Source organism: Aulonocara sp. 'chitande type north' Nkhata Bay, linkage group LG23 (genome assembly GCF_057382095.1).
Source record: "Aulonocara sp. 'chitande type north' Nkhata Bay isolate Kocher_YH1m ecotype deep benthic linkage group LG23, A_spYH_male_GT1.1, whole genome shotgun sequence".
Lineage (NCBI taxonomy): Eukaryota > Metazoa > Chordata > Actinopteri > Cichliformes > Cichlidae > Aulonocara > Aulonocara sp. 'chitande type north' Nkhata Bay.
The window spans coordinates 30,152,539-30,166,743 of NC_141365.1; the positions used below are offsets into that span (position 1 = coordinate 30,152,539).

The 14,205-nt window shown below is 41.6% G+C and overlaps 3 protein-coding genes across 5 annotated transcripts in view; 1 reads left to right on the top strand and 2 right to left on the bottom strand.

Annotated features, from left to right (window-relative positions):
- The first annotated feature begins 453 nt into the window (after positions 1-453).
- LOC147302076 (protein jagunal homolog 1-B) lies at positions 454-3,271 on the top strand. 2 transcript variants are annotated; one of them, XM_086283537.1, is made up of 4 exons: positions 454-689; positions 1,233-1,330; positions 2,491-2,563; positions 2,607-3,271. In XM_086283537.1, the coding sequence occupies exons 2-4, from the start codon at positions 1,242-1,244 to the stop codon at positions 3,021-3,023; spliced, it is 579 nt and encodes a 192-aa protein (XP_086139663.1). In that variant the 5' UTR covers positions 454-689; positions 1,233-1,241; the 3' UTR covers positions 3,024-3,271. The 2 variants fall into 2 exon arrangements, with proteins under 2 accessions (XP_086139663.1, XP_086139665.1); XM_086283539.1 differs by having other exon boundaries at positions 462-689; positions 2,634-3,271.
- nfkbiz (nuclear factor of kappa light polypeptide gene enhancer in B-cells inhibitor, zeta) lies at positions 3,127-9,237 on the bottom strand. Of its 2 annotated transcripts, XM_086283533.1 has the most exons (10): positions 9,100-9,237; positions 8,616-8,695; positions 7,970-8,316; positions 7,111-7,216; positions 6,884-7,030; positions 5,202-5,265; positions 4,942-5,111; positions 4,678-4,788; positions 4,354-4,521; positions 3,127-4,265 (listed from the first exon to the last, which is right to left on the bottom strand). In XM_086283533.1, the coding sequence occupies exons 1-10, from the start codon at positions 9,173-9,175 to the stop codon at positions 4,227-4,229; spliced, it is 1,308 nt and encodes a 435-aa protein (XP_086139659.1). In that variant the 5' UTR covers positions 9,176-9,237; the 3' UTR covers positions 3,127-4,226. The 2 variants fall into 2 exon arrangements, with proteins under 2 accessions (XP_086139659.1, XP_086139658.1); XM_086283532.1 differs by lacking the exon at positions 3,127-4,265 and having other exon boundaries at positions 4,277-4,521.
- A 752-nt stretch (positions 9,238-9,989) lies between these two features.
- LOC147302078 (glycerol kinase-like) overlaps positions 9,990-14,205 on the bottom strand; it is a 27,529-nt gene continuing 23,313 nt past the window's right edge. The window contains exon 20 of the mRNA XM_086283530.1: positions 9,990-10,123. Within this exon, the coding sequence (XP_086139656.1) occupies positions 10,119-10,123 (5 nt within the window). The 3' untranslated portion in view covers positions 9,990-10,118. The remainder of the gene's footprint in view (positions 10,124-14,205) is intronic.

The following is a 14,205-nucleotide window of genomic DNA, read 5'->3' on the forward strand; positions in this document are numbered from 1 at the left end:
AGGTTGGCCATTCTTGTATTTTGCTCGTTTGTGTTGTTGTGTTTGCACATCTCTGTTGCTTGTGGGGCTCGCACACAAGAATTTCACTCGCATGTGCTGTGCCAGTGTGCCTGCACATGTGATGTGACAATAAAAAAAAGTGATTTGATTTGATTTGATTTGATTTGACCATTCTCCTCTGATCTCCACAATTTTTCATTTGTGGAAAAATCCCAGTAAATCATCAGTTTCTGAAATGTTCAGCTTGTCTGGCACTGAAATCACCTTTATTCAATATTCTGACACTCGCATTGAGCTTTAACAGGTCATCTTGACTGTATACATGCCTAAATACATTAATTATTTGTCTGATTACATGTTTCAGTAAAGAGCAATAGAACAGGAGCACCTAATAAAGTGGCCAGTGAGTTTATGTTTAAAATAAAATAGCCTATGACTGCAGCAGTGTCAGTGTGTTGTCATCAGATCATCCAGAGAAATGCAATCTGCTTATCAGAGGAATTAAATGGTTAACATATGACAGTCACAGGAAAGCAAGAAGATAGAGACCAATCAGGGTTTGACACGTCATACATTCTGTCTGTCATCCCTCTTTCCTTGTATGAAGCTGGCCAGCTAGCTGCTCTGTAGCCGTTGTTAACCAGGTTTTTAACGGTTAAATGCTTTTATTCTGTAGCAGAAAATAAAAGGTAAGTGCCGTTGTATATATCAGATGTCTCAACAGACGACATAATGCCATTGCCGGTGGTCTGACTCGTATTTATCTCTCGCTAACACTACTTTTGTTTGACTTACAGTAGCAGTGAATCACTCACAGGCATTAGCTTGCTAGCCTAGCCATTCCCAAACAATTTGTAACTCAACTTATCGACATAAGTCATGGCAGCTGAAGTAAAAACGAAGTATCTTCTGAAACATTTAAGCTGACATGCAGAGTGGGAAACAGGAGCGTACTCTTAAACGCTCCCCGTGCCACATTAGCAGCATTAGCAGATAACTAATGAATTAAACACCTGTATGCCGTGATTTAATAAGAGCAAAGTCCCCTTCCACCCTCGTTTTAGAGCTTTGTCACTTTTACAAACGCAAACGTGAAGCTTTTAAAGTGTAAAATATAAGAGTAACGGTATTGCATGACTGACTGAGCAGTCAGCTCATTGCTGGAAATGACTGGCTTACTGATGTGTAATTAGACATTAGATGATGTTAAACCTGACATGTTTTGCCTTCAGATATCCATCATGGCTTCTCGGGCTGGTCCAAGAGCAGCGGGCACAGATGGCAGTGACTACCAGCACCGGGAGCGGGTCGCCTCTCACTACCAGATGAGGTTCATTTATTTGTCATTAAATGAGCAATAATCCCCAAATTCAACTCTTAAGGAATTATATTTATTTTATTTTTTTAATATTTTAACTTAAGTGCCCAAGTAATTAAACATTAGTAGTGTTTATCTGGAATCACTTTAGTTTTAATTTGTTTAAAAGCTGCTAAGTGTTAACTAGGGCCCTGTTAACTAAACTGATATAGATGACAGTATAAAAATGTATACCTCAGTTCATTCAAGGCTTTCTTTCATCAGTGTACAGTCCTGATCATTCAAATCAAATAATAAAACAAGCTTCACTGTTCTTAAGTATTAAACTACTAATTTGAAAAGCTAAAAAGAGCAGTACAGCTGTTCTAAAACCAGAATGTCAGTAGTATCTCATTTGGCGTCACAACTATCAGCTGGAGAGACTATTCTCAAGAGCTACTGAGAGAGATGCTACAGGAACATGTCAACATGTCCAGCATCTCATGGACTACTTACTGCAGCCAGTCTGTAAGGTAGTATATCTAATTAGGGTGGTGCCTCATCTAATTTGGTGATGTGCAGAAGCTCCAATGGGGACTCTGCTGCCTCCATTCCTGTTCAGCTCATACACGTCAAACTTTCAGGAAAAGTCCAGGTCATGCCTCGTACAGAGATACTGATGATTCTGCAGTGGTTGTATGTATTAGTGATCAACATTTAAAGGAAAAGTTACGCTGCACAACCTGTCTGACCTGGGACGGGATGTGGTCATTATCTCATCTCGTTTCACAAGTTATTATTTGTAAAACAACAAATATGACTTTGAGCACAATGTCGGTCAAGGTGATCATTGTAAGCTTGAATAAATTCTGAGTAATGCTGCAGGAGAAGTCGTGATTCTTTTGAATCATGGACCCACAGGCTTCTTGCAGTTGCGTAAGCTCATACTCCTTCTGGATGGACAAGCCAAAGCAAATACAGCCTTTTGAGAAGTACTGTTTCTGAGACATCAGAAGCATCGGCCTGCTTAAATAAGTATATAGTAATTTATATCTAAGAGATTCTTCTGAGTGAGTGATTTGTTGCTATGCAAAGGTTTCTGTATTTAGGAGACTTTGATCCACTAAATTTTGAGTCGTTTAAAATCTAACATCTGATTGGTCTTTCTTTTATTATTTCTTTTATGTTCACAGTGTTTCCTTGAAGTCTGAAATCCGTAAGCTCAACATTGTCCATCTGCTGATCTGGGTGTTGATGGCAGCTCAGGTAAGCATTCTTGTGCAGAAGCATGTTTTACGTTCTGTAAAAGTTGAATGTGTTTTCATTTCTTTCTCAGGTGACGGTAAGCCAGCTGAACCTGGTGTCCCACAAGGTGGTGGCCTCTCCATACCAGTGGGAGTACCCCTACTTACTGAGCATAATACCCACAGTCTTCAGCTTCTTGGCACTGCCCCGTAACAACATCAGCTACCTGGTCATCTCCATGATCAGCGCCGGGCTCTTTTGTGTGGCGCCACTGATCTACGGCAGCATGGAGATGTTCCCCGTGGCTCAGCAGCTCTATCGCCACGGCAAAGCATACCGTTTCATTTTCGGCTTCAGCGCCGTGTCAGTCATGTACCTGGTGATCGTCATCGCCGTGCAGGTTCACGGCTGGCAGATCTACTATAGTAAGAAGCTGCTGGACCAGTGGTTCACCACCACACAGGAGAAGAAGAAGAAATAAATTCAGCCGAAGCATGCTTAAACTCCAAGGTCAACTAGTTTGAAGGACAAAGAGGATCTTAGAGCCAAATTGCCAAGACTAAGAGACTTTATTGTTGTCCAGCTTGTTTTTTTTTTTTCTATATTTATATTTGACAGTGATTACATCATTGTTTGAAGAAAATCAGTCCTTGGACAGATTGTAACCACCACCTTCCCCTCTGTACATGATTTCTGACATTTCATCATTAACAGCAACAAATCCTAAAATGTTTTGTGTACTTCATTACTTTTAAGTACTGAGAAAACGCAAATCACATGCAGTAACATTAATAAAATGTTTAGAAAATTAGAAATTGTAGTAAAAATTCTGGGATTCGGCACCATATTAGTCAAATTTTCCTCCAGGTGACTTCGTCCATTTCTCCAAAATTGGAGTTGGAGGTTTTCCACAATGTGTTGGAGATGCACATAAGACATTAACAGGTGATTGCCTCATATACATATTAAAAAATCAAACAGGCATGATTTAAATTTGGGCAGAGTCCCAGAATTCTGTATCACCCCTCCTATTTACAACCATATAGTTGAAACTTAACTAAAAATGTAAAACAAGACAATTCACACATCACAATAGTTACCTTTACAATAACACACAGTCATGAAGACAAAAACAACACAGTGTAATTGCATAGTTAGAAAAAAGTTGGTTCAGTGATTTTTTTTTCCCCACATTTTGCATATCATTATCAAAACATTACCTAGATATTTAGGATTAGAACTCTTACAAAGATTTAAGCTTAGAAAATTAAGTGTAGATTTGATGAGGGATGCACCAGTTGTTACATTTTGGCCCAATATGCCGGGGGAAAAAAGAAATCATTTGATACCTTTCAAAGTACTATCTCTTGATGAGATGGGTAAATATTTTCCACTGCATTAACAAAAGGATTTCACTTGGTGCTAAAATATTCAAAAATTTAAAAAAACAACCCCAAGATTCCTTTCCAAACTCTTAAAACCTGTAAAGAATAATCACACTGACCCTACTTGATAAAAGTAACAAAAATTTTACATAAGTACATTTTTTTTTTTTTTTTTTTGTAAGCATTACACCGTAATGAACAACTCGACATGTTTCACTGAAACAACCACCATCTGCCTTGTTTGGCAAATCATATTTATCATACTCAACTGTCTGACTGACAGTGTTCTTCAGCTTTATTTAAGCATTAACATGTTTTCCTTTCAGGATCTGCCGCACCTGCAGGAAAAAAATTTGATTTTGATTTCAGTCAGCAAACAGTGCCATTTGCAATTCCTCCAGCATGTATGTGAAGTGACACCCTTACCTTTTCCCCAGCAGGACCTTCAGGTACCAGCTGAGACGGCAGCTCATTTTCTAAGTTCCTAATCCCAGGATCGGCTCCCTTTCTCATAAGCAGCTTCACCGCTTCGGCTTGAGTTTTGTGATTGGTCAGAGCGCTGACGATGTGCAGCGCCGTGTTTCCACTGAATGTCTGAAAGGAGTGGAAAAGACACCACATGTTACTGTTTGTGTAGTTTTTATGGGCGCAGTTTGGAGCTGTGACAGCTGGGAAACTTTCTCTCTGGTTTCTTGTAAAAGGCAGCAATCCACCCTAAACATATTCTTTGTCATGAAACAGTAGGCATACCTTAACATTTACAATGGACAGCATTGTTGGCTGGTCAAGAAAAATCTTCAGCAGCTCCACATTTGCCTCCTCAGAAGCCATATGGAGAGAAGTCCGCCCACTTTTCAGATCCTGGAGAGATTAAAAATAAACCAAATGAAAACCAGACTGGAAATTTAGATCACTGTATCTTAAACCAAACCACAAGAGACGGGAAAACCCGAGCAGTTTGGTGTGGAGCAGGACCAAGCCAGCTAAATGTTCCCCTGAAGTGGTAATACTTACCTTTGTCCCACAGGAGGCGCCCATGTTCAGCAGAATCTTGATACATTCAAAGTACAAGCGCTTTCGCTGCCCCAGCTCCGCGGTCATGAATGTGCAGGGATTTTCCAGGTTCCTCAGATCCTTCACAACATTGTTGTGAGACAAGACGGCCAAATGAAGAGCAGTCAAACCTTCCAGACACAGAAACAAATTACAGAATTTAATCACAAAAAAGGCATTTAAGCATCCTAAAGTTTTCAGTCACACAAAAACACACTCACCATCGTAACTGAACATTTCTACATCGATCAGTTCCCCATTTCCTTTTAAGGCCTTCCAGATGCCCTGCAGAAATATGAGTGAGATTAAGAAAATATTCTTAATACAACTAGAAAAAAAAAGAATGACTGCAACACTAAATTCTATTCTGACAAAACGTTATTTGGCCTACATTTGTCACAGTTGCAGGGGAAGTGGATCAGAGTCCGGGTTTATTATTAATTTTGGCGCCATGTGATAAGACAAAGGTCTCTGGTACATTTGAGGAAGCAGGCAACGTGTTTCACATTAACTCTCAGCAATACGCATGTTATACATTAACAAGATGAGTTGTGTATCTCTGTTGTCTTAAGGGCTTGAGATGAAGGCCTCTTTTTTTATAGTCTTCAAGACAAGACTTAAAGACTTACTCAATTTCTTGTTTTAGAAGACCTGTCATCCAAGAGCCTTCTTCAGTTAAACCTTTAGTGGGTTTGTTATCATGCAGCCTTAACTCTTTACCCTCTAGAAACCTTACTAGGAGTAACCCTTGAATTTAATGATATATACTGAAGTGTCAGAACTCGTCAATAGGGGTACAGGGGAGGACGTCAAATATTGTCTTTATGGCAGAACTCTTGTTAACTCTTAACAATGAATGGAATGGGTCAGCAATTCTCAGGACACACTCTACGGTAGTCCGATCATCTTTGAAAACTGAAGTATGTCTAGTTGCCAGTTTCAGCGCCTACAATGACCACTGGATTACTGACCTACACCGATATCTGTCTCCTGTTTAGGTTATGACATTTGATTAGTTCTTTGACACTAAACCCTCTGGTTTTGCTGCTCAGAATCAGAAAGTTCTGTTTCCCCTACTTGTAAGCACTCCATTGAGGAAAGCTGTCCCAATTCTGGCCCTGTGATGCTTAAACGTGGCAAGACTGTCGTCATCTATGCGACTTGGTGTTGTGGTTTCAGTGAAAATCTTCAGACTTTATTATGAAAGCTGAATTATGTTTTACAAAAGAAATGAATCCTGCGTTTGGAGTTTAGCCAGCCTTTCTCAATCCCCAGGTATCACCTAATGCCGTTTTCCATGGGCGTGGCTCATTTACTCACAAGGTGTCATTTGCCAGCAGAGCTTCACGCCCTGGATTGGGGCAATAGTGAGACAGGTGTGCCACTCCCATCTTGCTAGGAGATACGACAGTATCTGTTACTTTGTCCTACTGTTGTATCATGGGAATACTATACTCTGAACAATCACCCTTTTTTACATCTTAAACTTGTGTGTTTAAGCCTGTTGTTGCTATAGAAACAACCACAAATATTTTTCTTATTTTGCATCAACAAGAACACCAGATGCCGTTCTGATGCAATCCCAAAGGGATTAGTGCAGGGAATTTTGTTTGTTAGGTAAATGTCTACACTGTATAGCCACTTTGTATTTGATAGCAGCAATTAAAGTTTGAGAATTTTTAAAGCTAACTTAAAAATTTCGTGTTGATCCAAAGCAATGCTCTGAAAAGTTGCTAGACAGTATAATCTTACACTGCTTAGCAATGGAATGATTTAGATTAAATTAGTGAATATTTGAAGCCTAAAGAGGTCAACTTTAAGTTTATGCTTTAACTTTTAATCAGCATTTAATCTATATATACATATGCAGGTAGGTAGGTAAATACTGATAGTGATTTCTTACCCCCAGAGTGAGATAGTGGCCTTTCTCAGCACACACATGCAAAGGAGCACGGCCCCAGCAGTCTCTCGTGTTGACCTGAGCTCCATGAGCCATGAGGTCTTGGAGAATTAAGTACTGATTGGTGGTAGCCGCGATCTGGAGAGGGCTCTGTGGAAACACAGCTTACAGGTTAATGTGTCTTGATGTATGAAAACCACCATCAATCACAAGCCACTGAATGTCTTTACCTGCCCATTATGTTCTTTAATGTCCAGAAAGCAAGTTCCAGCCATTTTTGCAGAGAGCACGTAAGCCAGAGCACGAAGACCTTTTGCTACTGCTATGTGAAGGAATCTGGTGGAAGGAGTAAAAAGGTCAGCTGCAGCAGAAATCCACAGAAATGCTGTTCATAGTGTTTGGGTCAGGCTTACTGTACATTTGTGTGATTTCTAATAATTATTCTGCACTTTTAGCCAAGTAGGCCTGTTAGAGCTATTTTCCATTTGCTCCTCAATGATTTCCACCTTTGTCTGCGTTTTTTTTTTTTTTTTTGCTTAATTGTTTACCCTAAAAACAATAACTTTCACCTAGTGTTCGTGTGACTTCTCTACCTGTTTTCCAACCGCTCCAACCTGTTATCCATTACCTTTGCATATTATAACCATTTAATCATCTTTTTCCCAACCATTTGAATATTTTGATCCGTTTCAATTGTTTGCTTTTGTCTTTGTAAACTCTTCACCCAATATGTTTATCTAACTGTTTAAAAATCAATGATCCATTAGCTTATTTTCATATTTATGTCACTTTACCGGATAACTGTAGATATTGGAACCTTTTAGCTTTTAACCATTTAGCTATACATTTGCTGGGGGGGTGCTATTTAGCCTTCCACTGTTCTGTTACTTTAACCTGTTTCAGCTGATCAGCCTTGACTTTTAGTAGTTTCACCCATGTAGCTTTTTACTTTGACCTAGCTCTGTCTGCCCATACAATTGTATCTCTACTTTTTAGTTTACTATTTAATCTTCTCACCTAATTCTATGACACTGATCTTTATTCAACTAACCACTGGTCAGGGTAATGCTTTCGTTCATGTATACATACGTGTCACCATCTGAGTCCTGCATGGACAGCTGCTCTAGGGAAATTCCTTCAACTTTGCGTGCCTCCTGCTGTATTTGCCATTGAAACAAGGTCATCCTGCCTTCAGGAGACGGGGTCCTTTGTTCGTGCAGGGGTGGATACTCGAAGCTGTGCTGCATTTGTTGATTTACGAGAAACTCTTGTTTCATTGGAGCATTTTCAGGAGCAGCAGTTGGAAACAGGGTGGTGGTATTTTGACTGACAGGCACTGGAGGGCTTAACTGATGATGATTCACACCAGTGGGAGAAGTTTCGTATTTTGGAGACATGCGTTTATGCTCCAAATTGTAGTTGTCCTGTGAGCAGTTCTGTTAATACAAGAGGATCAATGTCAACTTTTACTAGGAATATTAATAACTGGCTTATTATGGGTTGTTATTATTCATAATAAACACACTCATTTGGGCTGCCTTTACATGCAGACTTTTCTCAACAACTTGTACTTGGCTCTGAATTTTGCCAATTCTTCCTCATACTGGAGGAACTCAAAGCACTGCCATAACTCAAGACTACACGCTCATGTGCACCTTTATAAAGAGTTCAGATGAAGCCTTCTATATGTTCTATTTTCTGTACTTTACTGGTCTACTTGCACTCAGGGCCATACCTGTAGATTTTTACGTTTCATCATTAGCATTTGCTTCACAGTTCTCACCGGTGGCGGCTTCACATCGATGAATGAGCACCCTGTAGTGAAATTAGAAGTTTTACTAGCCTGGACATGAAAGACACACTGTGTCTTTCACGCACTGTAAATATGTGCCACCGCATAAAGCATCAGGTATTTATTCTTCAGTGAAAAATAGGAAACAGTGCATGCAGTAAGGGGGTAAAGTTCATTTATCAATAAAAGCTCTCGGTTGATTAGGTAAGCATTTAGTCATGTGGTGTGCTTTAGGCCTGGCACACAAAGTCAACAGTGCGACTAATTTAACATTCCCAAGTCTGTCTGACTTCCTCGTTCTATGAATCTCGAAAAATAAAACAGGTGGAATAAGGTGTTTGGAGGCAAAACAATGTGTGAGGTTAGAGTTTCAGACTTTTTAGAGCAGTGAATGTGTTATCAGTTTACTGAAATTACACAAACTCACCTCTGAAACTCGAGCCGAAAGGAGAGGCCAGCAGGGTCTGGCCTCCTGAGATTTCAATCCCTCTAGAATCCAGCATGTTTACGGAGTCATTCACTGATTCTCAGCTAGCGTTCTCTGTCAGTTTTCTCTGCTGCTCCCTCCACACACACAACCTGGAGGGTAAACTGCCTATTACTATAAATTTTATGAAAAACAAACAGCAGGTGTGTGATAGTGAAACATGTACAGGTGGCTCACCTTTCTGCTTGTTAACGCAGGATCAGAAACAAGGAACAACTGCAGCACAAAATGCCCCGCAACTGGTTTCCTCCTACACAGGGTTACTGAGGTGTGTCTGTTAAGCATTTCAAAATAAAGGTTTTACTTTATGCATAACTGCAAAACATTTATTCCAACTAAAGCCACCTAAATTCTACTAGTTTATGTTTGCAGCTCAAGGTGAAAGTCGAAATTAAAACACTGAAAACAAATTTATATGCAAATAAAGTACATTAAAGTATTAAAGTAAGAAAAAAGGCTCTAAAAGCAGTTGGATTTAAGCCTATTTAGAAACATAAAAGATTAGCGGCGATCAGTTTATATGCAAATGAACTTTACAGTTTGAATACATAAGCAAACTTATGAACAATGCTGCCTTTTAACACCACTCAGTCCCAAACGCAGTGCAAATTTAAACTAAGTACTCTTCAATTAAAGCAGATTATTATTAAATATGTCCTGTTACTACATTAAACAGAAAACTTCCTCTTAGGTTCCAGAGGCTTACCTGTCAAGTTCTGCGCATCTGCAGGATGAAGACCTGTGTTTTGTTACTGAACACCTGCATATAACTGAAAGCTCAAGCTCTGGATGACTTTAATTTGTTGTTGGAGCAAACCACTCCCCTGTAACAGCCATCGTTTGTTGGGATTTCCCCTCTGGGAGAGGGAGACAGGTTGTGCTAGAATTTAAAAAAACAGATCCTGCGTGGGCGTTATGAAATGCGTGATAAGGCAGAATGGGATGGCAGAAGGACGTCCTTATTCTGAAACAAAGAACAGACAGACAGATTTTTACTACAAATTTCTGCTCAGCTTTTTAATACATATTTTTAAAAATCTGCCTTTTTGTTGGTTCTTTGCCTGCTTCGACTACACTTGATCTGATCCACTTCAAATTTGGCAGGTTTGAAGTGGATGAGATGACTTGTTTAGATGAGCATTTGTCATATTTGTCATACATATAGCATTTGAGTTTTTGAATGTTTCCCATGTGGTGACTGTGCTCTGCTCCACTCTGTGTGGAGAGTATACCTCACCTCTACGTTTAACCATCACCGACAGGTACTGAACTTACCCAAAATGAGTCCTTTAATCCCGAAACCAACTCAAACATGCCTTTGAAGGAATGTGGAAAAAATGAGAGCCTACCAAAAAAATGTGACCTATGTCTGCACTTGTAGGTTTTATTGTTTTTACTAGGCTAGGTTGCTGAGGTACGCAGGCTGGAAGAATTGTGTAAGGCTCATTTGTTGATTAATGTTGTCAAAACAGCATGTCTTGAATGACCCAGGCCCCGTAAAAGGTGTTTCACTTCCTGGTCAGTCTGTGCAAGTTGTTATTCGCTTTAAATCTGGAAACATATATTGATTCCATTTACAAGAAAGCTAATCAGAGATCAGGGTGTTAAGAGGCTTTGGCGTTAGCCACAATGTTTTTGGAAAGAGTTTGTTAGCTTGATTGAAAGTGTCCTTATATCCAATATCTCAATGTGGTAATCAGGGGCAAACTGAACAGGGTTGTAAGAACTGGAGGGAAAAAAAATGATGAAGCTGTATCATCAGGCTGTCTTAAGGAAAAGCCCGGTCTGTTGTTGCTGTCCGTTAATTAATGCCCTTAGGACAACATGATTGCATGCCTCTAGCTAGCAAAAAGGTGTAGGAAGGGATCGTTTGTGCCAAGAACAATTATTAAGCTGAGTAAGAAGATGCTGTGATGTATTTCTATAGTTGTATTGAAGTTATATATATATATATATATATATATATATATATATATATATATATATATATATATATACATATATATATATATATATATATATACATACATACATACATACATACATACAGTGGGGCAAAAAAGTATTTAGTCAGCCACCAATTGTGCAAGTTCCCCCACTTAAAATGATGACAGAGGTCAGTAATTTGCACCAGAGGTACACTTCAACTGTGAGAGACAGAATGTGAAAAAAAAATCCATGAATTCACATGGTAGGATTTGTAAAGAATTTATTCGTAAATTAGGGTGGAAAATAAGTATTTGGTCACCTCAAACAAGGAAAATCTCTGGCTCTCACAGACCTGTAACGTCTTCTGTAAGAAGCTTTTCTGTCCTCCACTCGTTACCTGTATGAATGGCACCTGTTTGAACTCATCATCTGTATAAAAGACACCTGTCCACAGCCTCAAACAGTCAGACTCCAAACTCCGTCATGGCCAAGACCAAAGAGCTTTCGAAGGACACCAGGAAAAGTATTGTAGACCTGCACCAGACTGGGAAGAGTGAATCTACAATAGGCAAGCAGCTTGGTGTGAAAAAATCAACTGTGGGAGCAATCATCAGAAAATGGAAGACATACAAGACCACTGATAATCTCCCTCGATCTGGGGCTCCACGCAAGATCTCATCCCATGGGGTCAAAATGATCATGAGAACGGTGAGCAAAGATCCCAGAACCACACGGGGGGACCTGGTGAATGACCTGCAGAGAGCTGGGACCAAAGTAACAAAGGTCACCATCAGTAACACACTACAACGGCAGGGAATCAAATCCCGCAGTGCCAGACGAATTGGAGCTACAGATAGCCAACACAAGCTTTGCACGTAACTGCAGCATTATTCTTATTACGGAGACGTGGCTTCACCCGCTGATTCCCGACGCTGCAGTCGAGTTAGCAGGCCGCACGCTACACCGGCATGACAGAAACAGCAACTCAGGTAAAAGCAGAGGAGGGGGGCTATGTGTCTACGTGCATAACGAGTGGTGTTGTAACAGCAGGATCATTCACACACACTGTTCTCCTGATTTGGAGGTTCTGGCAGTCTCGTGCAGACCTTTTTACATCCCGAGGGAGTTTACAGTAGTTATTGTGATAGCTGTTTATATACCGCCGGATGCTAACGTTAGCACGGCTCTCAGCCTCTTGCTCAACACCATAAACAAACAACAGCTTGCCCACCCCGATGGGGTTTTTATTGTCGCCGGCGACTTTAACCAAGCGTGCCTAAAGACTGTGCTTCCTAAATTTGTCCAGTTTGTGGACTTTGCTACGAGAGGAGAACACACTTTGGACCATGTCTATTCAAACATCAGGCATGCTTTCAGAGCGACACCCCTCCCCCACCTGGCTGGATCTGACCACCTCTGCATGTCCCTCACCCCCACCTACACCCCCCTGCTGAGAAAAACAAAGCCCCAGACAAAGACAATAAAAACCTGGCCTGAAGGAGCCCTTTCTCAACTGCAGGACTGCTTCTCAACAACTGTATGGGATTTATTCTCCAGCCACAACCTCCAGGAGTACACGGACACTGTACTCTCGTACATCAGGAACTGTGTTGACAATGTCACCGTCAACAAAAGGGTCAGGGTGTTTCCAAATCAAAAACCCTGGATGAATAGCGAAGTGCAATCCCTCCTAAAAAGCCGCAACACTGCCTTCAAGTCAGGGGACAGGGCTGCGTATAGGGCGGCCAGGGCAGACCTGAGTAGAGGCATCAGGAAAGCTAAGGTTGCCTATAGGAGGAGGATTGAAGATCACTTTGCTGACAACGACCCCAGAAAAATGTGGCAGGGGATCAATCACATTACCAACTACAGAAGCAATAACCAGGCAACATCTAGGACTGATGCCTCACTGGCTGAGGATCTAAACCGTTTCTTCGCCCGCTTTGAGACGACCAAGCCCTCAGCTGCCACACCACTTCCACCCGCCCCCAGCACTGGCACACTAACACTTAGGGAGCACCAAGTGAGGTGTGTTCTAAGGTCAGTGAATCCCAGGAAGGCGGCAGGTCCTGATGGAATACATGGAAAGGTTCTCAGAGCATGTGCTGACGAACTGACCGGAGTCTTCACTAAAATCTTCAACCTTTCCTTGTCATCAAACACCGTCCCGCCCTGCCTCAAAACCTCCACCATCATCCCCATCGCCAAGAAGACAGCTGTGGCCAGCCCAAATGACTACAGGCCTGTTGCACTTACGCCTGTAGTGATGAAGTGCTTTGAGAGACTGGTCTGTCAGCACATCAGGGCCGGTCTGCCTCCCACTCTGGACCCCCACCAATTTGCCTACAGGACAAATCGTTCCACCGAGGACGCTATCACCATAGCGCTCCACACTGCGCTGAGTCACCTGGAGCACCGAGGAAGCTATGTGAGAATGCTCTTTCTGGACTTCAGCTCAGCATTCAATCATATCATCCCGGAGATCCTGGTCCAGAAACTGTCTCACCTGGGACTCTCCACCCCCATCTGCCTCTGGATCAAGGACTTCCTGACAAATAGACCACAGTCTGTCAGACTCGGCCCCCACCGGTCCAGCACCATCACACTCAGCACCGGGTCTCCACAAGGATGTGTTTTGAGTCCCCTCCTGTTTACGCTCTACACATCCGACTGCTCCCCTACCCATCTCTCAAACACCATCATAAAGTTCGCGGATGACACCACAGTGGTTGGACTCATCTCAAGGGGGGATGAGTCGGACTACAGAGATGAGGTCAACAGACTGACTGAATGGTGTTCAGTTAACAACCTCCAACTGAACACCACGAAAACTAAAGAACTTATCTTGGACTTCAGGAAGGGCAGAGCAGACCCGGCCCCACTTTACATTCACGGGAGCTGTGTAGAGAGGGTACACTCCATGAGGTTTCTGGGCGTGCAGATATCTGATGACCTCTCCTGGACTGCAAATACTACAGCGGTGGTTAAAAAGGCCCAGCAGCGTCTCCACTTTCTGAGAGTGCTCAGGAGGAACAACCTGGAGGAGAGGCTGCTGGTGACATTTTACAGAGCCACCATAGAGAGCATCCTAACGTACGGCATAACAACATGGTATGC

Bases quoted from the DNA above. Each gene is read 5' to 3' on its own strand.
- LOC147302076 (XM_086283537.1), top strand. From the start codon at position 1,242: ATGGCTTCTCGGGCTGGTCCAAGAGCAGCGGGCACAGATGGCAGTGAC. The intron at 1,331-2,490 runs GTTCATTTATTT...TTATGTTCACAG, and splicing joins GCCTCTCACTACCAGATGAG to TGTTTCCTTGAAGTCTGAAA. The intron at 2,564-2,606 runs GTAAGCATTCTT...GTTCTGTAAAAG, and splicing joins GGGTGTTGATGGCAGCTCAG to TTGAATGTGTTTTCATTTCT.
- nfkbiz (XM_086283532.1), bottom strand. From the start codon at position 9,175: ATGCTGGATTCTAGAGGGATTGAAATCTCAGGAGGCCAGACCCTGCTG. The intron at 7,217-7,969 runs GTATGTATACAT...TCCTTCCACCAG, and splicing joins CAGGACTCAGATGGTGACAC to ATTCCTTCACATAGCAGTAG. The intron at 7,031-7,110 runs GTAAAGACATTC...GTGTTTCCACAG, and splicing joins TTAAAGAACATAATGGGCAG to AGCCCTCTCCAGATCGCGGC.